The 24,218-nt window shown below is 42.2% G+C and overlaps 1 protein-coding gene across 1 annotated transcript in view; it reads right to left on the reverse strand.

Annotated features, from left to right (window-relative positions):
* Window positions 1-24,218, reverse strand: part of LOC110264216 (replication factor C subunit 3-like) — a 95,249-nt gene that overhangs the window by 58,766 nt on the left and 12,265 nt on the right. Inside the window, exons 5-7 of the mRNA XM_088494185.1 lie at window positions 12,709-12,887; window positions 12,303-12,439; window positions 2,774-2,869 (exon numbers count right to left, since the gene is read on the reverse strand). Of these exons, the coding sequence (XP_088350311.1) occupies window positions 2,774-2,869; window positions 12,303-12,439; window positions 12,709-12,887 (412 nt within the window). The remainder of the gene's footprint in view (window positions 1-2,773; window positions 2,870-12,302; window positions 12,440-12,708; window positions 12,888-24,218) is intronic.

Raw genomic sequence — 24,218 nt, forward strand, 5'->3', positions numbered from 1 at the left:
TGTGAGCTGTCTCGGTCCACGTGGGAGAAGCAGGTTGCTCCGGACTTCGGATCGGGATTTCGGGTGCTGCCCCGAGGATACCGACCCGACCGGTTTGCTGGGCGTGGTGACTTGAGCCGCAGTGGCAAGTCGCGTGTTACTCCGGGTCGGGCGTGGGGGACGACCCGTCGGGTTTCCTTATCCTGGTGGTTCGGGCATGGGTCGGAGGCTGTGTCCCCAACCCGCCGGGTGATCGGGCTGGACCTGTGTGGGTCCATAACAAAGAGTTACACCTAAACATTTTTCTTCTTTGAGAGTAGAATTATACCTAAACATTGACTCAGAGCTAAAGATAAAAAGAAATTGATATATGGTCAATAACTTTTTCTTTTTCAAATTTTTTTCAAGAGTTGATTTTGAAGAAACATGCTTTTTTTTTTTATATTCAACTATATAATATTGTCTCAAAGATAACAAAACAGGAATAAAGTATACCTTTTTCTTAATATTTTTAAAAAAATTTAAAAATATCTCTAATATTTTTTTTAATTATAACTTTAATGTTTTTAATATGTTTTGATTTTATTATATCGATTAATTTCTTTTTACAGTCAATTCATGATCAATATATTTTTTTTTCAATTTTACTGCCCTCTCGAGAATACAAATTTCTATCTCTGTTCAAGTAAGTAATATCTATTAACTATAATTGTCAAAGAAGTCTTTAAATCCAAAATTCCCAAAATTTCACTCATCAATAACTTTTCCGTTGATTCTATTTAACCCTCTTTCCTTTTACGCTACATCAATCTTCAAAACAAAATATTCATTTCATTATTCATTTTCTCCTTTTTTCGCCATGTCTTCTTCTCAACTCATCTTTTTCTTTCGCCCCATCCTATCTGCTTCAGCTCACAACGGTCACGACGACAATCATGCTGAGATCGATGGAGGTGACACCGTCGATCTCTGTTCAAAGTCATTGATCCTTGCCAAGATTTATTGCCTCGTAGGATCTTCATCATGACATTCATCGCCGAAGTGTCCATATACATGCTAAAATTGAACGAGGATTTTCTTGTTTTGGAAATACAATTTTATTGGGATAGTGTTCTTGAGAACAACCATGATGTATTTTCTTGGCGATGCTAACAAGATTTTAGGAAATTTGACGGACAAAGTGTTATGATGATGATGAGTACATAGGGTGCTAAAATTGAACGAGGGTTTTCTTGTTTTGGAAACACAGTTCTGTTAGTAGAGTGTTCTTGTGAACAACAATGATGTATTTTCTTGGCAATGCTAACAAGATTTTAGGGGATTTGATGGACAAAGTGTTGTGATGATAATGGGTACAGAGATGAGGGTAGGGCTAGCAACATGTACTCTATCCGCAGATACCCAGTTCGATCGAGTGGGGTTGCCTACCAACCTACTGCGGGGAGGGTAGAGTATGGTGCGTGCTATGTGCAGTGAAGAAAGTGGGTATTAAACCCATGACCTCTTTTTTGAAAAAACTCAAAGTAACTACTTAGCTAATCATTTAAATTGGTAATTTAGTACGTTTGTTCTTTTTTATATAAAGTTAACCTAAAATTAAAATAAAACTTAAAAAGAAAATTCATATATCACATGTTCGCCGTTTATCAAATTCTCTTCACTCGAAAACCATAAGTCCTTCCTCATTTCTCTATCGCTACAACTCTAAGTTCTTTTTTCTTCCTTCGTCGCTGCAACTCCCGGCGTCGATGCAACACCTCCTTGCTACTCTCCCTGTTCATTGCACCGTCACCCCTCACCGCGTCATTCTCCCTGTTCGCGATGTCCATTATCCTCTCCGCCACTGCTCTGTGCTCTCGTCTCCGCTCGCGTCCGCTGTGCCATCCCCTACCTCGTCCGCTGCTCCGTGATTTGCGTTGCCCGCTCGATAAAAGCCGTAATCTGTCGTCAATAGCATCACCACATAGCCGTCGATTGTCCCTCCTCCTCCACTTCAAGTTGGATACTCTCACCCTCTCTGTAATTTATTGTGCTGAAAGTTTATTTTGTATTTTTGGTGTTTGTTTGTTATGAATTTTGATGATTTGCAGCATGCTTGTGCTCTAAACCTTGCTGAATTTTTTGCAGCCGCAACATGCATGTGCTTGTTTTGTGCATCTTTGTGATTGTTTTGTTATTCCTGCATATAGGATTGGGTAAGGTAGGGTTGAGAATTTTAGGGTGTAAGTAGAGTTTAGATTAAGTTTTAAAAAAAATTTTAACCTGTGGGTAGAATTAGAGTAGAGTCTACAACATACTCTATCCATTATCAGTTTTAGATGAGGGGATAAAATTGAAAAAAAAATCATAAGTTGATTGTCAAAAAATTAACGAAAAAATAAATTTTAAATTATCAAAAATATTAGAAATAAAATTAAAACAAATTAAATATATGAGTATTTTTGAATTTTTTTAAAAATATTAGAGATAAAAAGTATAGTTATAATCTATTTGATAAAGAGGAAATGCTGGTGAAGAAGAACAATGCAAATAATGTATACAAGAAAATAAATGTTTAAAAGTATCCAATGAGTTTAAAACTATGTTATAGTTTATTCTATTGTTATACTTTCATGTAAAATTTAAAATTTCATATTTTATTTTCTATTTTATCCCAGATGTAATTTATACAGAAAATTACCATATTTCTTTCTGTTATTTAATTGGTTGTCTAATATACTAAACATTTGCCACGGCTATAAATAGTTAAATACATACAGAAAACTATATTTTCAGAAGTCACAGATTTACTTACTGTCTTGGACTTTGCTCTTCCAGCATACTTTTGGAAATAATCAAAATATCATATTCCCATCCTGTTAAAATTAAATCTTCTTCTCCGAGGATATCCCTGAAAATTAAAGTAATTAGTCATTTAGGTAACTGGATACACAAGCGGGAAAACCAAATATTTCTCTAAATATTTCCTTCCTCAAAGTAAGGCCATGTGATTTTTAGAATTTATGGGTTTATTTTCTATATAATTTTTTAATTAAAATAATTCTATTTTTCCTCTCTATTTCTATAATACACTATTTTTACTTTTACTGACATGATGATTTTTAATTGGATGCAATTATAAAAGAATAAGTAAATCATAAAAAATTAAAAAAAATGTAAATATTGACAAAAATATTCCTAAAGATCAAAATAACAAAATAGTTCTAAAAAAAATTTTAAAACATGACAAAGGTAATAACTATTTAAAAGTTACATGTAGGCATCAATTAGACCAAAATTTTATATCTAGACTTCTTTTTTTTTTAAACTTTTTTCATTAAAAAAACAATTTATTTGGCATAAAATCAACAATAAAAATAAAAATTCATTATTCTAAAAACAAGATTAGCTCCGTATTTAAAAGGAAAAACCCTCAAATAAAGATGAATTTGATAAATGTACGAGATGTCTCCGATATGGGTTGAAGGGTGAATCGGGAACCTGCGGATCAAGGTCGGAGCCGGGTCGCTTGACTGGAACAATTGGGGGAGGTACCTGCAAAGACACTCCGATGCTCAAGTCAGAATGGATCTGAGAGGTATAAGGTGTGTGGAATGAATCAATACCTCGTTCTTTTTTTCTGAAAAATCTTCTCTCTTCTCTGTGATACTGTTCTCTTTTGCTTGCTGTCCCTGTTTCTTCAAGCTTTCCAGGATCATCTTCTGCATTTCCAGGTTGGTATGCTTCGCTTTTCTTCTTTTTTTTTTTGTGATACGTCTGTCGTTTTGTATTTGCCATGCATTGCTTTGTCATTTCCTTGCTGTATTGTGTTTTGGGCGGTGGTATTTGAGTTTTGAGGGGGCTGAGTGTGGTTGTGTTTGGTTAGTAATGGCGGTGCACCACCGTGTTGGACTAGCAGTAGTGGTAAGTTTCTGTTCTTGCTTCTGCGTAGGGTTATTAGGCTGATGGTGGTGCTCCTCCTTGTTTTAGGTATGCATCGGCGGAGAAATGAGGGTGTTGGTGCTCTCATAGCCCCCTCCAGGGGCGTCCCCGCTCGCTACACTTGGGTGACTAGCGACGTGTGGGGCGTTCTGTCACGGATGACGAAGGCCGATCTTCAACGCCTCCGTGATCAGGGGGCGATTTATGGTGGCAGCAATATGGAGCGGCAGTACGAGCTTGCCCTTCCATATGCCGATGAGCGCGTTTTCTATTTAAACCTTCATTCGCCCACTGTTCCGGACTGGATGTGGGTTTACGAGTCGATGTTCACTCGGCTCAGCGTGCGGTTTCCTTTCTCGCCATTTGTTCAGGATTTGCTGAGTCGGTGTTCCGTGGCGCCTCCTCAGCTTCATCCGAATAGTTGGGCTGTCGTGCGGTCTTTCGAGTTGGTGTGCCGGTATCTCGATCTTCCGGCTTCTGTTCCTGTTTTCCTTTTTCTTTTCTTATGCACTCTCCCGACTAAGGAAGGGAAGCATAAGAAAGGATATATGCCGTTTCGTGCTCAGCCTCATCGTTGAATTTTTGGGTTGTTTGAGGATTCCTTTCATGGTTTCAAAAGGGAGTATTTTAAGGTGCGCCCCGTCCAGGGGCATCATCCGTTTTGGCTGTCGCCGGAGGGCGTACGCCGGTTTCCGACATACTGGAATTTCCGTGCTGGCCCGTCGGTTCTGACTAAGTTCACCTATGACGGTTTATCTCAGGAGGATAAGGACGTTGCCAACGTTTTATGGCATTTGTTTGGCGAGCGTCCGTTGAATCCTCGAGATGTCATGGGGGATCCCGAGGCTTGTCGGGCGTATATCGGTGTGTGCCTTGTCCCTTTCTTGATTTTTTTATGTTTTATTTTCCCGACTTTGTAACTTGATTTTTCTTTGGTTTCTTTCAGTTGAGATGGCTGGTGGGCTGACTTCAATGGCCAGGTTGAAGGCAGCGATGGGTCGGGAGGAGGGGTCTTCGTCTCCTTCTACCCCTGTCTCCAATCCTGCTGTGGATTCTCAGCCAGTTTCTCAGGAGGTAATTTCTTTGGGTGAGCGAGCCGACGCTCAAGTTTCTCCTGGTCCTGCGAACTCGCCTGAAGTCGTCGTGGTGACGGCTGCTGAGGCTTCTCGGAAAAGAAAAAGGCCTGAGGATCCGAGCAGCGAGACTTTCGAGGAAGAGGGTTTGGTGCCTAGTGTGATAGACCGTTGTTTCGATGCCCTGGGGTTTATCGATCAACACTTGATGCCTGGTACGAAGCCGTTTTTTGATGGCTGCGATGTTTCGTTCCAGGCCAAGTCGGTGTATCGTGCCCTCCTTCGGTCTGCTGTCGTTGTTCGGAAGGCTGAGCCCATGATGGCTCAAGTTGGCTTGTTGGATAAGAAACTCCTCCATTCTCAGGCTGAGATGGTTAAGCTGAAGGAGAAGCTTGAGGCTGCCGAGATTGCGAGGGAGAAGGCAGTGAAGTCTTCTGAGGAAGCCGGGGCAGAAATTCTCTGGCTTTCCGAGGTCGAGACTTCACTTCTTTCCCAACTGGGTGAGGAGCGGCAAAAGGCTTCTAATGCAGGTTCCCAGGCTGCCGTGCTTCTCGGTGAGTTTGAGGCTCTGTAGGCCGAGGTTGCTGCCTTGAAGAGGGAGAAAACGGAGTTGCTGGCTGATGCCAAGGATGCGATTACTGCTACTGAGGAGACGATGAAGGCACAGGCTCTGGTGTTGGCTCCGGGTGTGGATGTGTCCGTGATGGGAGCGTTCAAGACCGTTTATGATGGCCAGATAGTCGACCTTGAGTAGCTTTAACTCTTGTAATTTTGCATTTTTGCTTTTAGACTTGGTTTGTATTTTGGATATTTTGGTTTGGCCATGGGCCGTGTAACCGTGACTTCGTAATTTCGGGTTTCGTTTAACGACTTTTTCGGCCGTTCGGGCCTCTTTTGTATATTCCGTTTGAAGCTATTTCATTTTTTGGTTTATTTCATTCCCTGTTTGGGATGAGCGGACCGTCGTGTGGTCGGATTTTCGTGGATATCCGTGTTATGGGCCTGGAGGGTGATCGGTCCTCCAGTCGTGGCCGTGATTTTGTTCCGTATTTGGGACATTTTAAAAAAAAATAAAGAATATAGGGATAGCCTTTGATGGAATTTTTATTGATGGGTGGCCCTCGTTAAAACCCTCCGTGTGTGGCGGGAAAGAGTACCCGGGATTGATACTTAAGCAAAATTAAAAAAGATTTTAAGATTCGTAAAAAATGGGAAGATAAGTGAGGAGAGGACGATAACCAAAAAGGGAAAGGGTGACCTAGGGAGGTCGGTCTAAGTGTAATATCGTCGTAAGTTGGCGGCGTTCCATGTTCTCAGGACTTCATTGCCGTTGAGCCGTTCGAGTTTGTATGCTCCCTTTCCGATTGTAGCCTTGATTCTGTATGGTCCTTCCCAGTTGGAGGTGAGTTTTCCCTCTCCTGGGGTCGGGAGACCAATGTCGTTTCGTCGTAGGACGAGGTCGTCAGTTGCAAATTCTCGCCGGATGACTCCATGGTTGTATCTTAGGCTGATTCTTTCTTTTAGGGCTAGCTCTCTGAGATGGGCTATGCTTCTTACTTCGTCAATGAGGTCTCGTTCTGCTTCCTCGTCGTTACCTCCGACTGTTTTTCTGGGGCTTGGGTCTCCGATCTCTACCGGGATGACCGCCTCCACCCCGTATGTTAATTGGAAAAGTGTTTCTCCCGTGGTCGTTTGAGGTGTGGTTCGGTATGACCATAGGACCGATCCGAGTTCGTCGGCCCATAGTCCTTTGGCTTCGTTGAGCCGCTTTTTGAGTCCTTTGACAATTATTTTGTTCGCGAATTCCACCTGACCGTTTGTTTGGGGGTGTTCTACTGAGCTGAAACGGTGAGATACACGTAGCTCTTCCAAAAATTCTCTGAACTTTTTGTCAGCAAATTGGGTTCCGTTGTCTGAGATAATGATCTCGGGGATCCCGAATCGGGTGATGATCTGTCGCCAGAGGAATTTTCGGCATTGGGTTGCCGTTATGGAGGCCAGGGGTTCGGCTTCGATCCATTCGGTATAGTAGTTTATGGCAACGATGAGGTACCTGAGTTGACCGGGTGCTGTAGGGAAGGGCCCGACGAGGTCAATCCCCCAGGTGCCGAATGGCCGTTCTGCCAATATGATGCTGAGCTGGTGTGGGGCGGCTTGGTGGATATTGGCGTGCCTTTGGCATTTGTCGCAGCTTTTAACTATTTGTATGGAATCCCGGATAACCGTGGGCCAGAAGTAGCCTGCCCTGATGACTTTTTGGGCTAATGTTTTGCCTCCGACGTGGTGGCCGCAGCAACCTTCGTGGATTTCGCGGAGTATGTACTCCGTGTTCTCAGGTTCGACGCATTTGAGCAGGGGTTGCGAGAATCCACGTTTGTATAGCTGTCCTACGACAACGGTATAGTTGGCGGCTTCCCTTTTTATTCGTTTTCCCTCTTTGGGATCCGGCGGCAGTGTTCTGTCAAGGAGGTACTGTAGGATAGGGTAGGTCCAAGATCCTTGGTTCGAGAGTGTCAGATGAGCGTTGGTTGTCGTTGACACAGAGGGTGACTTAACGACTTCCTGGATTAGCGATTTGTTACCGTGTCCTGGTTTGGTACTGGCTAGTTTGGAAAGTAGGTCTGCCCTGGCATTTTGTTCCCTAGGAACGTGCTGTATGGTAACGTGCTCGAATCCTTCTTTTAGTTTGTTTACCTTGGCGAAGTATTGTTAGAGTAGGGGATCTCGTGTCTGGTAGTCTCCATTAATTTGGGAGCTGACTACCTGTGAGTCGGTATTTACCTCTAGGACCTTAGCTCCGACTTCCCGGGCTAGGGCTAGGCCTGCCAAGAGGACCTCGTATTCTGCCTGGTTGTTTGAGAGTGGGAATTCGTATCGTACTGACTGTTCGATCACGACTCCGTTTTGGCTTTTGAGAATGACCCCGGCGCCTCCGGAAGTGATGTTCGAGGAGCCGTCAACGTGTAGCTTCCATGATTCGGGGGTGGAGTCTCCTGGTGTCATTTCGGCGATAAAGTCGGCCATGGCTTGTGCTTTGATCGCGTATCGGGGTTCGAACTTGATATCAAACTGGGATAGTTCGATGGACCATGCTAGCATTCTGCCCGCTAGGTCGGGTTTTTGTAGTACCTGCTAGACCGCTTGGTCGGTTCGGACCGTCACGGAATGAGCCTGGAAGTATTGTCGTAGGCGTCGGGAGGCTGTAAGGAGTGCGAAAGCCAGTTTTTCTAAGCGTGAGTAGCGAGCTTCCGCATCCTGTAAGACTCTGCTTATGAAGTATACGGGTTTTTGTTCTTTTTTCTCGTTTTCACAGATGAGCACTGCTGCGAGTGCCTCCTCCGTTATGGAGAGGTACAGGTAGAGTGTTTTTCCTGTCTGGGGTTTGGCGAGAATTGGTGGTTCCACTAAGACTCTCTTGAAATGTTAGAACGCTTCTTCGCATTCCGTCTCCCACTTGAAAGGGGCCCCTTTTTTCATTAGTTTGAAGAAAGGGATCGCTTTTTGAGCCGATGCCCCGAGAAAGCGTAATAATGCCGTCAATCGGCTGGTGAGCTTTTGGATGTCTTTAAGGTTTTTCGGGCTCGTCATTTCGAGGACGGCGCAACATTTCTCCGGGTTTGCTTCAACTCCGCGTTGCGTGATCATAAAGCTGAGGAACTTCCCTGCCTCCATTCCGAAGGCACATTTTGCCGGGTCGAGTCGCATTTAGTGCTTTCGTAGGGTGTTCATTATGACTTTGAGGTCGTTGGTGAGTTACTTGCCGGATTCGGTCTTGACGAGCATGTCGTCTATGTAGACTTCTAGTTTGCTTCCGGATAGGTTTTGAAATATCTTGTTGACAAGTCTTTGATAGGTGGCTCCAGCGTTTTTCAGGCCGAAGGGCATCACTGTGTAGCAGTATGTCCCGTCTGGGGTGATGAATGCTGTTTTTTCTTCTTCTGGTCGGTGCATCGGGATCTGGTTGTAGCCGGAATATGCGTCCATAAAGCTGAGGTATCGGTGGCCGGATGCGGCATCTACTAATCCGTCGATGTTTGGTAAAGGAAAGGCGTCCTTCGGGCAGGCTTTGTTGAGGTCCGTGTAGTCGACGCACATTTGCCATTTCCCGTTAGATTTTTTCACTAGTACGACGTTGGCTAGCCATGTCGTGTAGGGGAGTTCCCTGATGAAGTTGGCTTCGAGTAGGGCTTTAACTTGCTTTTTGACCTCGGCGGCTCGGTCTAATGACATTTTTCGTCTCTTTTGTGCCACTGGTTTAGCTTTGGGGTCCACGACTAGCCGGTGGGACATAAGGTCGGGGTTTATTCCCGGCATGTCGGCTGGTGTAAATGCGAACAAGTCTCTATTTTGCTTCAGGAGTTGGGAGAGTTCTTCTTTAAGATCGTATGGGAGGTTCCTATTAATGAAGGTGTATTCCTCTTTGGTTGGCCCTATCTGTAGCTTTTCCATGTCTCCTTCTGGTTCTAGCCTGGGTTGGTCGTCTTGGCGGGCATCCAGGTCGGCTAGGAATACCCCAGCCACATCTCGGGATTTCTTCCTTAGAGCTAGGCTGGTGTTGTCGTATTCGGCTGCGACCTCTCGGTCCCCATGGATGGTACCGACGGAGCCGTCGTCGGTTCTAAACTTCATGAGGAGGTATTTGGTAAAGATGACTGCAGAGAAGTCGTTGATTGTTTTTCTTCCGAGAATCACGTTATAGGCTGTGGAGTCTTTTAGGACTACAAATTCAGATAGGACTGTCTTCTTTTGGTTGCTTGTTCCTATGGTGATGGGAAGGGTGATTGAGCCGTCTGGTTTGAGAAAGTTGTCTCCGAGTCCCGTGACACCGTTGCGGTGTGTTTGGAGGTTGTCGTTGTGGAGCCCGAGTTTGTCGAAGGCTCCTCGGAAGAGGATGTTCGAGTCTGCCCCGGTGTCCACCAGTATCCTTCGTACTAGTCCTGTTCCGATTCTGGCTGAGATGACGAAAGGGGCATCTTCGGCCGAGGTCCCGTGTTGGCAATCCTCTGGTAAGAAGGTTATCGTCTTGTCGGCCGCAGTGGTTGGAGTTTGGTTTCTGACGGCCATTACTTTGAGATCTTTTTTCATTGTTAGTTTTGATTTGCTCGATACGTCCTTGCCTGTGATGACGTTTACTATGATGGTTGGGTCTTCCTCTGGGCTTTCCCTGGGGGGTTGCTTTTGAGTTCTCGAGTTATGCCCTTCTTTTTCCGGCGACCTGTCTCTTTCCATACGTCTTGGTTCTCTAATGATTTTGGCAAATTCTGGGAGTTTACCATCTTGTATGGCTTGCTCGAGGGCGTCTTTAAGGTCGAAATAATCTTGGGTTTTGTGACCGTAACCTCGGTGGTAGTCGCAATAGAGGGTTTTGCTGCCTCCCGTCCTTTCTTTGAGTTGTCGGGCTTTTGGAATGATGCATCGATCTGCTATTTGGTGGTATATCTCGTTAATTGGTGCTGTTAGGGGCGTGTAATTAGCGAATTTGCCTATTCTTGGTGGTCGGCTTGTATTTGTCCGTCTGGGATGGTCCTTTTGATTTTCTCTGGGTGGTGGGTTATGGCGAGAAGCCGAGTTGCCGTGTTGGGTGTTGCCGTACTGCCGTTTGTTAGCGGCGATGACATGGATGACTTCTTCGTCATTGATGTAATCTTTGGCGACGCTCTGGATCTCGTGCATGGTCCATACTGGTTTGGTGGTGAGGTGTTTGCGAAAATCTTCGTTCATGAGTCCGTTGGTTAGGCAAAGGCTTGCAACGGAATCTGTGAGTCCGTCGACCGTTAGGTATTCGTCGTTGAAGCGGTCGAGGTATTTCCTTGTGGATTCTTCTTGTTTTTGGGTGACCCCCAGCAAACTGATGGGGTGTTTGGCTTTAGCGATTCTAGTTGTGAACTGGGCCATGAACTTTTGAGTTATATCGTGGAAACTGGCTATGGATTCGTTTGGGAGGGCGTTGAACCATTTGATTGCTGGCCCCGCGAGAGTTACCAAGAAGGCTCTGCATCGGACCACGTCGGCCGCTCCTTCTAGGCTCATTCTGGCCTCGAAGGCTGTTAGATGTTCCTGGGGATCCTTGGTTCCGTCGTACTTCATGTCGGTAGGTTTGTCGAAGCCTTTGGGGAGTTTTGCTTTTAAGATTCTTTCTGTGAAGGGTGTAGCTCCCATTATTGTGTGGTCGTTTCTTGTGCGCTTGGTATTTCGGTACCTCTGATCTTCGTCTGAGTCGTGTTGACGACTTAGATCTCGGGAAGCGCTGCGGTTGTGTTTCTTGTTGTACCGCCGTTCCGGTGATTTCTCATGACCGTGGTCACGTGAGGCGCTGCTACCGTTTCTCCTATCGGGTCGTCGGGTTGGCGACCTGCTGCGGCGAGATCTTGATCTGGAAGTGGCCTAGCTTCCGTGTTCGTTGTTGTGTTTTTCTCTATTGGTCAGTTTGCCTTCGAGCTCCCGGACCCAGAGGCAGAGGTCCTGGATGATCTGCGCCACTTTGTCCCTAGCCTTCTCAGGATGTCGTTGGTCCGTGACGACGTGGTCGTTCGTGTGGTGGACAGTACTTGCTATTCTTGCTTGGTTCGTGACCTCCCGGTGTTCCGGGGTTGGGTGAAGCGGTCGGGAGTCATCCTAGCTTGAGGGGGTTTCCTCCAGGACGTCCCCCATCCGGCTCGGCTGGCGCAAGTTCCCCACAGACGGCGCCAATATACGAGATGTCTCTGATACGGGTTGAAAGGTGAATCGGGAACCTGCGGATCAAGGTCGGAGCCGGGTTGCTTGACTGGAACAATGGGGGGAGGTACCCGCAAAGACACTCTGACGTTCAAGTCAGAATGGATCTGAGAGGTATAAGGTGTGTGGAATGAATCAATACCTGGTGGGACTTGGGTCCTCAATTTATAGGTGTTGGTAAGTATCTTATCTTATCTTATCTTATCTTATTTGGCTAAGATAAGGGAGATGTTTGAATTCGAAAGTCGGTTAGGAGCTCTAGAGGGCCGGTTTTGGGCCTTCTAGGAGAGAGAGGCGGGTTGGACCCGAGGTGTCGGGTTCAGGCTCAGCCTTGGGTCCAGGATCCGTGGGTTGGATCCGTAACAATAAATATAGTTAAAAAATTATCCATGAATATATATATATATATATATATATATATATATATATATAATCGCATTTTTATAAAATTACTTAAATAGTTATGGCATATGTATATTATTAAAAATTAGCAACTTAATAAATTATTGGTATAAAATTTATATTAAAATATAAAATGTATATTAAAAATATAAAATAATGTGTTCACAAAAGGTAATCTACTAAAGTTTGTTATATTTGAAAGTGACTTACTTATTTCGGCAAGTTGCTTCCAATGAACGAATGGCTTGGCGGAGATTGTTTCTTGACCGGAAAATAATCTTATTGAGTAAGCCCCGTGATAATTGTTTGCCTTCTTTCTCTCCGATATGTTCCAAAATCCGAAGAATCTGTTTTAATTTTAGTTCATCCAAATTAAGCATTGAAAGAATGCACAGGACTTACTTTAATTCGAAGGTATAATAAATAAAGTAATTAAAAAGAGGTAGAAACTCATGTGCAATTAATTTTATTTGAAGTTAATAGTTGAAAATCATTAAATGATTTAATAGATTTGCTTAAATTATTTTTTAATAATTCTCAACTATTAACTTTACATAAAGTTAACTGTACCTAAATTTTCATTTAAAAAAAAATAGTAATAGTGGTGAGGGGTAACCTCTTGGGATGAAGGTGGAGAAAGGCGGAGAGTGGTGCAAAGTAGTTTAATAGGGTGGAGCTTAGATTCGTCGGAACAACAAAAGAACACCTTATTACATCCTTTATACTTTTCTAGTTGCCACTTAATATACAACAACGATTCTATTGATAGCTTTTCCGCCTCATACAATACGATTGCTGCACTCTCACAAAAATATATGTACTAGTTAGAACTTATTAATTAATAATAGGCTATATAACGTGTACATACAAAATTAATCATTAAAATAATTATTTATATAGAATAAAGTATGTTTTTTATCTTTAATATTCTCAAAAAGTTTTTAAAATATCTTTAACGTTTAATTCGTTTTAATTTTATCTTTAACATTTTTAATAAGTTTTTAATTTTATTTTTACTATCAAAATTTTTTTACATCTAAAATCCATTCATCATCACTATCATTTCTCTCTTTTTTGAACCATTCTCCTCTCTCTTTTAAATATCCTCTTTCCAAACCTCGATTGTCACACAACAACAACACCACCACCACCAAACTCCTGCCTTCTTCAACGGGTCTCTGATTTCAGTGGCAAATCTTTTCCATAGCCTCTTTTTCACGCTATGGTATCTAACTTCCTTTAACATTAGTGTTTCGGAGATTACCTGAAACGGTGATTTGGGTTTGGACACGAGGTCCAGACTCCTTCTGAGGCAGCATCCAACTTGTTCTTGTACCGAGGTGCCACCATCCGAGTTCCTCGTGAGGAGGTAGAGGGTGGTACTTACAAGAGACTCTGATACTTAAGTTAGTAAGGACTTTAGGCGGCTTTTAGTATATTAAAACATGATTATACCTGAGGGGTGTCAGTGTATTTATAGTAGAGTCGATAACCACTTTTTTGGAGTAGTTCTACCTTTGTTGATGGATGACCATTCCCTTTATCTTGAGAGTTTGTTGGAATCTATCTTTAAGTGGAGATAGAGATAGTAGGAGAGATCAGGAAGGTAGTTACTTATTTTAGATGAGTAAAGTTGGACCTTTCTTGCCACAAGAGGTCGGGTAAGTTGAGACGTCATCCTTTTTGGATGGACCTTTTATCCTTATTGGATCTGACTTTGTCGTGGGTCAGGGTATGAACAACTAGTATCAGCTTTGATCCATTTACCTCCGCCGCCGCAACCGCCGTCGTGTGTTTCAAAGCCGCAACTCCACCCTCTTCCCATGGCGATGGCTTTGGATTTCAATAAAAATGAGTAATTTGGTGGTGGTGGCGGTGGTGTGTGACAATGGCGGTGCCCTACTTTATTAGTTACAGAGACCACGAAAAAAGTGTGGCAAGACACGGCAAAGGAAATCCCAAAGTGGCGCTCCACGGCGTCGTTGAAAACACCATGGGCTAGTCGGAAATGGCGACGCCATGGGCGCAATTGGAGGCGATTTGTATAACATCCTTAGTTTTAGCACCTCATGATCATACCAAAAACTCAGGGGTTACTTACCTTTAAACCTTTTATTTTATACTATCTTTATTCAATATTAAGCCTTCGTGAATATGAACCAAAACTTTAATTAAGAAAACGAAAGGAGACTTTATTTTAAATCACTTAATCACAAGAGTATATATATTCACATAGCTTTATACACATAGACTTATTTCAAGATTCTCAAATACAAGTCCTATCCTCTCTAAAAATGAAAAGAATAAACGACGAGGGAAAAATAAAATCTAACAACTCAACTCGTAAACATAATCTTCTACGCTCCTGTAGCTCTGCACTAATTCTTCGCACCTGTAGCTAAAAGGGGGTGGAAATAGGGGGTAAGAACTGGGAAGTTCTTAGTAAAATCGGGGTTAGGAGTTAAGTTCATTTTATATATACTTGGTCAACAATAACAGTCAACAAGGTACCATCCAATTCAATAATTATAGAATACAGAATTCAAACAGTCATGTAGCACACCCACAATCACAGAAAACACACTCACAAATAAATATGCACAAACAAGTATGATGCATGTCTATCCCTAGTGTAGATAATGAGCTCATCTGTCAGTTTCGACTCGCTCCCGACGTAACTCAACAACCTTTGTCTGAGTTTAGTTTTCAGTGCCATAACCTCTGTAAGCAACATCTGTCTTATAGGTGCAACCCTCTTGAGCCGATGTATGCAAACATAACTTCTGTAAGCAACCTCAGTCTTACAGGTGAGGTTCTCTCTAGCCAATGTATGTATCAATAACCTCTGTAAGCAACCTCTGTCTTACAGGTCCGACCATCCCCTGGATTGGCCGATGTATCTCTAGAAGCAAATCTTAATGGACTCACCACCATATCTCTGCTCATTTTCAGCAAGTACACAATCATCTCAGCTCGTTCTCAATGCCAAACAATATCTCTGCTTATCTCCTTTTCTTTTCGTTTTTTCTTTCTTTTTTTTTCTTTTTTGTTCTCTACCCTCCTTTAGCAGGGATTCTTTTAGGTTCTTTTAATTTTTGCTCTCTTCTCTCCTGTGGCAGGGGTTTCTTTAGTTAATATATTCTTTTATTCATTCTCTCTGCTCTCCTGTGACAGAGGTTCTTTAGATTCTTTTAATATTTGCTCTCTGCTCTCCTATGGCAGAGGTTCTTTAATATTTTTCTTTCCTTTTTCTTTTCTTTCTTCTTCTTCTTCTTCTTTCCTATCATTCCATAATATAATTTATCTTCGCATTATTCCCTCGCCTTTCCCTAAATGTCTTATGAAAAAGAATTATATAGTACTTTAATTAAGTCTGCGTTTTCTAAAACTTTTAAAATCACTCTATTTGCTCTTCTCTAAATTATAATATTATTAATAATATCTCTACTAATTAATATTCGTAATAAAATATTAACAATAATATATATAGGATAATTTAAATAATATATATATATATATATATATATATATATATATATATTCTTAAAACTTAGTTTATAAAATCTTATTTTTTTAAACATTTATTAGTTACTTTCTAAATCACAAACTTTTTAATATTCTATTTTTAACCTTAATATTTTATAAAATTATATTTGAAACTCTCACTTATTTTCATATTTATAAAAATAATCCTGAACTTTTATAAAATACCCATTTTTATCCCTCGTACTTTATTTATTACCCAAAAATACCCGAAATTTATATAATTACAAATTGTACCTCGATTTTTATATACAAATACAATGTTACACTTAAAAGAGAAGGTTTAAATATTAATCTTCCTCTTATACCAAAACTAAAACCCTTAGCCCTTTTCTTTCAAAATATTACTTGTATTTTAATCCGTTTTCGAGTCTTTCGGTTACCGATTTTTCTCAACTTTTAATTTAATCTTTCAACCACCAAATCTCATTAATTTCCTCAAAATACCACATCACAATAGTCCCAAAACTATTAAAACAACCGCAGCTGAGCTGCTCCTCATAGTCAAACCAACAAATCAGAAGAAATAACAATAATTCAACATAAACTCATTCAAACTCAAACAATAATCAACCAAATCAACATTCACTTATCAAATTCATATTTAATTATTATAAAGTTACCAAACTCTACCTCCGTATAGAAATCATAATAACAGAAACTCCGGAGAAGCTTTCAGACCGAGCTGCTGAAGAAGAAAACGTCAGAAATCGTCCGTGCCTCCTACGGGAGAATTCCGACCTCTTCGCTTGGAAGGTTGCCGACATGCCTGATATAGACCTCGAACTCATGACGCACAAGCTGGCGGTTTAGCCCGGGTCTCGACCTGTTCAACAAAGACGTCGTAAGCTCGGACCAGAGCGAGCTCAAGTGGTCGAAGAACAAGTTCAAGCTCTACTTGAAGCCGGATTCATTAGGCAAGTCAAGTATCCGACATGGTTAGCAAATGCGGTACTGGTAAAAAAGCAAAATGAGAACTGGAGGATGTGTGTCGATTATACCGACCTCAACAAAGCCTGTTCAAAGGACCCATATCCCCTGCCCAATATTGATGCTTTGGTGGATTCCTCTTCAGGATACCAATACCTATCATTCATGGATGCCTACTCGAGATACAATCAAATCTCGATGTACAAAGTCGGACCAGGAGAAAACATCATTCATCACCCCCAGAGTAAATTATTGCTACATGATCATGTCATTTGGATTAAAAAATACAAGAACCACGTTATCAAATGTTGATGAACAAGATGTTCGCACCTCACCTCAGAAACTTATGGAGGTATATGTGGATGACATGTTAGTAAAAACCAAGGATGAGGTCAGTCTCTTGTCTGAACTCTCACAAGTCTTCGGCACCATAAGTAGACATGAGATGAGACTAAATTCCACCAAATGCACCTTTGCAGTAAAAGCAGGAAAATTCTTGGGATTTATGCTCACACAAAGGGAAATTGAGGCTAACCTGGACAAGTGTAGATCAATCTTATAGATGAGGAGTCCAACTTGTTTAAAAGAAGTCCAATAGTTGAATGGTTGACTTATAGCTTTGTCAATATTTTTGGCAGGATCAGCCTTGAGATCCTTGCCATTTTTTTCACTACTTAGAAAAGGATGTCAATTTGAATGAACTTCTGAATGTGAAGAAGCCTTTCAAAAATTCAAGAATTTCTTAAGTCAACCCCCATCCTTACCCAGCTCAAAACGGGAGAAGAGCTGGTGTTCTACCTAGCTATCGCTGAGAAGGCAGTAGCGTCAGCACTGATATGAGAAGATGAGATCGGGAAGCATTCCATTTATTTCAGAAACAAAGTCTTACAAGGGCCAGAATTAAGGTAACCAAAAATAGAGAAATTTGCATACGCCTTAATTGTGGTATCTAGGAGACTTCGACCTTACTTCCAGGCACACATACCATAAGAGTCTGGATGAATCAACCCATGAAGCAGATACTCCAGAAGGCAGACATAGTTGGCCGGATGGTACAATGGGCTATAGAGCTATCCGAGTTCGACCTAAGATATGAAATTTGGGTAACCATTAAAGCTCAATGCCTCACCGACTTTATAGCAGAATATACAGGCAATAAGACTAAAGCTTTCATGACCTGGAACCTCTATGTAGATGGGTCTTCTAATAAGGTCGGAAGTGGTGCGGGCATCATACTGGTCAATGAAAAGGGAACTCAAATAGAGGTTTTCTTGATATTTGAATTCCCTGCTTCCAACAACCAGGCTGAATATGAAGCCCTGATTGCAGGACTGAAACTCGTTAAAGAAGTTGGGGCGACTAAAGTAGTAGTCTTTAGTGATTCTCAGATAGCAACATAACAAATCAATGGAGACTACCAAGCAAAGGATCCTAATATGAAGAGATACTTAGAGAAAACGCTTGAGCATCTTCAACAATTTAGTGATACTGAGGTCCGACACATAACTCAGAAGCTTAATAGCAGAGCAAATGCCCTTTCTAAATTGGCAAGTACCAAACTAGGGGAAAATAACAAAAGTCTAATATAAGAAACCCTCAAGGAGTCCTCCGTTATCAAGGCAGATAACAAATCGGACATTCTGCCTATCTCCTACTTAAACCTCAGTTGGATAGCTCCCTTTATTGAATATTTAAAATTCGACATCCTTCCCGAGGAATAGAAAAAAGCCAAGAGAATTCGGAAGGAAGCACAAAACTACACTCTGGTACAAAATGTCCTTTATAGAAGGAAAATATCAACTCCTTTATTGAAATGTGTTCCGACTTGTAGAACTGAAGAAGTCTTGGAGGAAGTACATAATGGCATCTACGGAAGCCATCTCAGAGCACGATCTCTAGCTAGAAAAGTTATCCGAGCTAGATTCTTCTGGCCGGCCTTGCAAAAGGATGCGACCGACTTTGTTAGAAAGTGTCTGCCTTGCCAGATGCATGCCAACTTCCACGTTGCTCCCCCCGAAGAGCTCATTAACGTAACCTCTCCATGGCCTTTTGCGAGATGGGGGTTAGACCTACTCGGACCCTTTTCCCAAGCCCCTGGACAGGTTAAATACCTCATTGTAGGAGTGAATTACTTCACCAAGTGGATCAAAGCAGAACCACTAGCTACTATCATAGCTCAAAAAAGTTGAAAATTCCTACACAAGAATATCATTACTCAATTCGGAGTCCCTCACTCCATTACCCCGGATAATGGTACACAATTCACCAACTCTAATTTCAGGAATTTCGTAGCAAGTATAAAGGTCAAGCATCAATTCACATCGGTAGAACATCCCCAAGCTAATGGATAAGCTAAAGCAGCTAATAAATTTATATTAGTTGGATTAAAGAAAAGGCTGCAGGATGCAAAAGGAGCTCTTGCAAGTACTGTGGGCTTATCGAATAACACCTCATTCTATGACTAAAGAAACACCCTTCTGACTTGCATACAGGATATAAGCCATGATCCCAATAGAAGTCAATGAACAAAGTCTAAGGGTAAGATTTTATGATGAGGTCAGAAAATTTCAAGCCCAAAAAGAAGAACTTGAACTTCTCCCAGAAGTCCGAGAACAAGCCTTGATAAGAGAAGTAGTGCTGAAGCAAAGGATGTATGCCAGATATAATAAAAAGGTCATACGAAGAAGCTTCACCACAAGCAACCTGGTCCTGATAAAAAAAATGACATTGGAGTAAACAGGTCGGGCGAAGGAAAGCTCGCTGCCAATTGGAAGGGACCTTTTAAGGTAACCGAAGTCTTGGGGAAAAAGTGTCCAACTTGAACGGAGCTGAGCTCCCAAGGTTGTGGCACGCATGTAACATGAAGAGATATTAAAGCTAGAAGCGCACCTCGCTCCCTAATGTACTCTTTTTCCCGACTTCACAGTTTTTTCCGAGAAGGGTTTTTCTGAAGGGGGTTTTAATGAGGCATCAAAGTGGGAACTAGGGACAACAAAGTTATCCCTTGGTAGCAAAGCATTTTTGTAAATTACATTTCATCAATAATAATGTCTCTTTCTATTTATTCCATTACTATTTCCTACGATACGCGTTGACTTAAGCTCAAAAAAGCGCGAAAATCTGTTGCCCGACCTACATGGTCGGCAAGATAAAGTGACGAGGTACAAGTCGGTGTAAAAATGTTATATATAACTATCATATAAATTTGAAATAAAAACGACTTATAAGTAGGAAAGCATTCGAGCAGAATAAAATGTATCGCAAAAATAACTTAAGATGTAAAAATGATTCAATAACAAAAGAAATTGGTCATTCGCACTAAGTAATGGAAAAAACCCTTCTTTAAAATTCCTAAGGTCAAGGATACTTATTAAAGGCTTTCACCATAGCCTCACTAACAGCTCATTAGCAGACGAGTTGTCCGACTTATACTATGAAAGCAAGCATAGTAAAATCCTAAGATAAAAGGAAAGCTCAAATATATAGAAATGCTTTCAAGGTAATTATAACTACTACAAAGCAAGAGGAAAATTGTCCAGTCCTACCAAAAAAGGACTAATATCCACAAATAACAGTAAATGCCAAAGTTATTAAGGTCCTTTATAAAGGACTAGAGTCAACAAAAGCATACAACATTGCAAAAGAAAAACATAAAGAAATGTTCATAAAAAGGTCCCACAAGCCGGGCCTAACCAAAGTGCTAAACAGGGCCCATGAGAGGATTTTGGTCTTTAGCTGCAGAAGAGTTGGGTTCAGTGGAGGAAGTGGGAGGATCTCCTCGGTTGGGGTGACTTCTTGCTGAGAGGAAGAAGTCGGAAGGTTCTTATCGGAGGCAACGACTTTTTGAGGAGGAGACTCAACCAAGTGTTGTCCAGCAGTCTTGAGCTCGGAGTCAGTAGGATGGCAAGGTGGAGAGACAATCCTCCCGTCGACTATGATTTTTTCAAGATTAAGAGGAGACAAGTCCAAGTCGGGAGCAATAACCTGAACTTGTCTCTTCAGAATCTCAAACACCTCTTATGAGCCCTCAGCAACCGACTCCTCCAAATTAACATAATCTTCTGTAAGTTGCTCCACTTTCTTATTCAACTCTAAATTCTCCCCAAAAATTTGGACATAATTCTCCTCAGCTTTCTTCAATAACCCTTCAGCCAGAGCACAGGAAGCCAAAGATTGTCTTTCTCGATCACGAGCTTTAAAAAGCTCGGCTTCCAGACTTATCTTCTCTTCCTCCAAACCCTTCTCGGCCTCCAAAGAATGCTGAGTTGCATTCAAGGGAGTCCTCTCCAACTCTTTCAATAAGGTGGAGCATACCCCAATAGTACAGATCCTCCCTCGGATCAAAACTTGAGGTGGTTTTTGATAGAAACATCATCCATAGCAATGGAGCTCTGGGGAAGGATGTGTTTCTCACAAAACTTTATCCCATCAAACCCAGTATCATAAACATTGGAGGCACTGGGTTTCGAAGTCTTCCTTTTCTTAGAGCTCGGTTCCAAGAAGGGAGGAACAGGTGGAGTAAGGACCAAAGGAGGAGGAGGAGGAGGAGGTGGAGGAGGAGGAGGAGGAGGAAGAGTGTTTACCGGCTTGATTTGAGAAGAGGTACCCAAGTCGGACTTGGCCGGAGCAGGAGTATCTGACTTACCATTCTCTTGAACCTAAGCAGCCCAAGCTCGGGAGTTCCTCTTGGCCTCCTGGACTTTTTGGTAAGCCTTGGAACCATTTTTCATTTTTTTTGCAAAAAAAAAAAAGAATAAGAGATATCAACAAACAAGTCAGAAAAACGAGCAGTTGTCTGTAAATAATAGTAAAGAACTAGCTCGGTACGAATATAACTCAGTGTTCCGAGAAGAAACTTCTTTGTGTCAAGGTTTAGAGCCCGTTCCCAAGCCTCGCGAAAGAACTCAACTACTGCCTCCTGGACTTCGTCCAAGTCTACCAAATTATATTTTTCAACAGGGGCCGCCTCTACCCAATATAACTGGAAGCGGGGCTCATCATTTTCATTAAAAAAGAAGGGGTGGTGCCCCTCAATAGCACGGACTTTAAAAAAGAAGTTCTTAAAATCATGGAACAACTTATCAAAAATTAAAAACACCTTCCAACTTTGGATAGCTCGGAAGGAGACCCATGGTTGTTTATTCTGTTTATTCGAAGCACTAAAGGGCTTCGTTAGGTGGAAAAGGTAAAAAAAGATTTTCAAAGAAATCGGGAATCCGAGTTCACGACTAACGAGTTGATAAATTTTAAGAAATGTCTAAGAATTTGGATGGATTTAGGAAGGAGCCACTCTACAATGGGACAATACTTCTATCTCAAAATCAGAAAAAGGGATCATAACCCCAAGTCGTGTAAATAGACAGTCGTACATAAAAATCAAATGGGTTCCGACCTAACAACTCCCCTAAAACAAACTCGATCTTCAGGGTCAGGGGCTGCTATTTCATATTTTGCCTTATCCTCGCCAGAACTACAAATCCTATGGTGTTTACAGAGTTCCTTTACAAAGACACTATCAACTATGGGATTAGAACAAAGAACTGAAGAATTTACCCATTTCAATAAAGCTTTAGGAACTTTGGAAGACATTTTTGAGGGGATTGAAAGAGACATATAGACGAGTATACCTACATTAAACAAAAGAAAGCATTACAACAAATCTGAAACCAAGCAAACTTTCTTTGGTAAAAAGGTACAACCAACAACCACAAAGAAACAATCTTTGAAAAAACGGAGTAATCTTAGGGGTATCCTAACACACATGGGAAAACACAGCAGTGACACGACAGCAAAAGAACACTAAAGCTACATTAGCCCCCTAAAACTATCAATAGACATAGGTTCTTCAACCTAGAAATCGCATTCCGATAATGAATTCTAAAGCAGTGGAAACACTACAAAGCCAGAGAAAAAAGCTAAAGGAGAAGGGGATATTGATGACTTGCATCATCTACCTCTTTATCCCATCTAAAAGGACCATAAAAAGAGTGTAATCTCATTCAATCAATGAAATTTCATGAGTAAATGGTGAATATTATGGTACATTGCTTTGAAATGAGTTTTGTTTGAATTCTAGGTGAAAAGAGCAACAAAAGAAGAAGGAAACAAGAAAAATGTGCTGGGCGTGCCACTTGGTGCAAACGCCAGCAAAATTCAATGGGCGTGGCACGCCAGCTAATGGGCGTGGCACGCCAGTTGACAACTCCAGAGAAGCAAAGAGAAAGAGGTTATATGGGTATGGCACACCAGCTAATGAGCATGGCATGCCAGTTGACAATTCCAGATGAGAACCCTTGGAGCTTTACTATGGGCGTGGAACGCTAGGGCCAGGCGTGGCACTCCAATTATATATTCCAGAGAGCATATTTGAAGGCACACAAGGGGGCGTGGCACGCCAGGCTGGGCGTGGCACGCCAACACCATTATGTACAATGGGCGTGCCACTTGAGGTCGAAGGCGTGGCACGCCAGTTCATTGTTCCAGAGAAGGGAGTTGAAGGTTCAACAATGGACGTGCCACTTGGGCTCAAAGACATGGCACGCCAACCTTATTAGTGTCTTGGGTGTGCCACTTGGGTTCTAAGCGTGGCACGCCAAGCTTGAAGAAGCCTAACACCAAAATGGACATTCCACTTGAGCTTGAAGGCGTGGCACGCCAGTATAACTAAGCAAAGAGGAATAAAAGGTTAAGCAAACTGGGCGTGCCACTTGGGTTCGAAGGCGTGGCACGCCAACCTTGCTCAAGTCTGGGGCGTGCCACTTGAGTTCTAGGCGTGGCATGCCAAGCTTGAAGAGTTCAAATACCAACAGTGGGCATGCCACTTGAGATCAAAGGCGTGGCACGCCAGTTCATTAATCCAGAAAGGGAGGATACAACTCTAACACTGGGCGTGCCACTTGAGCTCGAAGGCGTGGCACGCCAGCAGAAGCTTACAAGGAAAAAGAAGACTGGGCGTGCCACTTGGGACTTTAGGCATGGCACACTAAAACTAGATGACCATGGGCATGCCACTTGAATGCTGGGCGTGGCTCGCCAGTTTACTGGACTAGAGGGACTTATTCATGCATCATCAAGGGCATGGCACGCCAGCTACAGGGCATGGAACGCCAGCATTAATTTCCAGAGAAGGAGGATGAAGTATTTACTATGGGCGTGGCACACCAAACATGTGCGCGCCACGCCAGTTCAAGATTCTAGAGAGGAAGAAAGAAGGAAAGACCTTGGGGGTGCCACTTGAGCTCGAAGGCGTGGCACGTAAGGTTAGCTGGACAAAGGAGGCGTGCCACTTGAAGCCAGGCATGGCGCGCCAAGCCAAGCTGAAGAGCTAGGCGTGGCACGCCACTCAAACGCCAGTCACATGCCAGGCATATGGGTCATTTCTATTAGTTTTTCCTTTTTTTTTCAATTGTAATTTTCTTTTCTCTTTTGAACTTTTTAATTCTAGTGATAAGAGTAGTATATATACCCCATTGAGAGTGCTAAAAAGGGGATTGGCTAGTTTGTTTGGAATTGAGAGTTAGTTTTACTTTCAGTTTTACACTTCACTTCATCTCTCCATCTCCTGTATTTTTCTCTAAGCTATAAGTAACTAAACTCCATCTCATTGGGAGAGGGAGCTCTGTTGTACTTGATGGATTAATGATAGTGAATTTC

The sequence above is a fragment of the Arachis ipaensis genome, chromosome B7, assembly GCF_059453495.1.
Source record: "Arachis ipaensis isolate K30076 ecotype BB chromosome B7, ASM5945349v1, whole genome shotgun sequence".
NCBI lineage: Eukaryota > Viridiplantae > Streptophyta > Magnoliopsida > Fabales > Fabaceae > Arachis > Arachis ipaensis.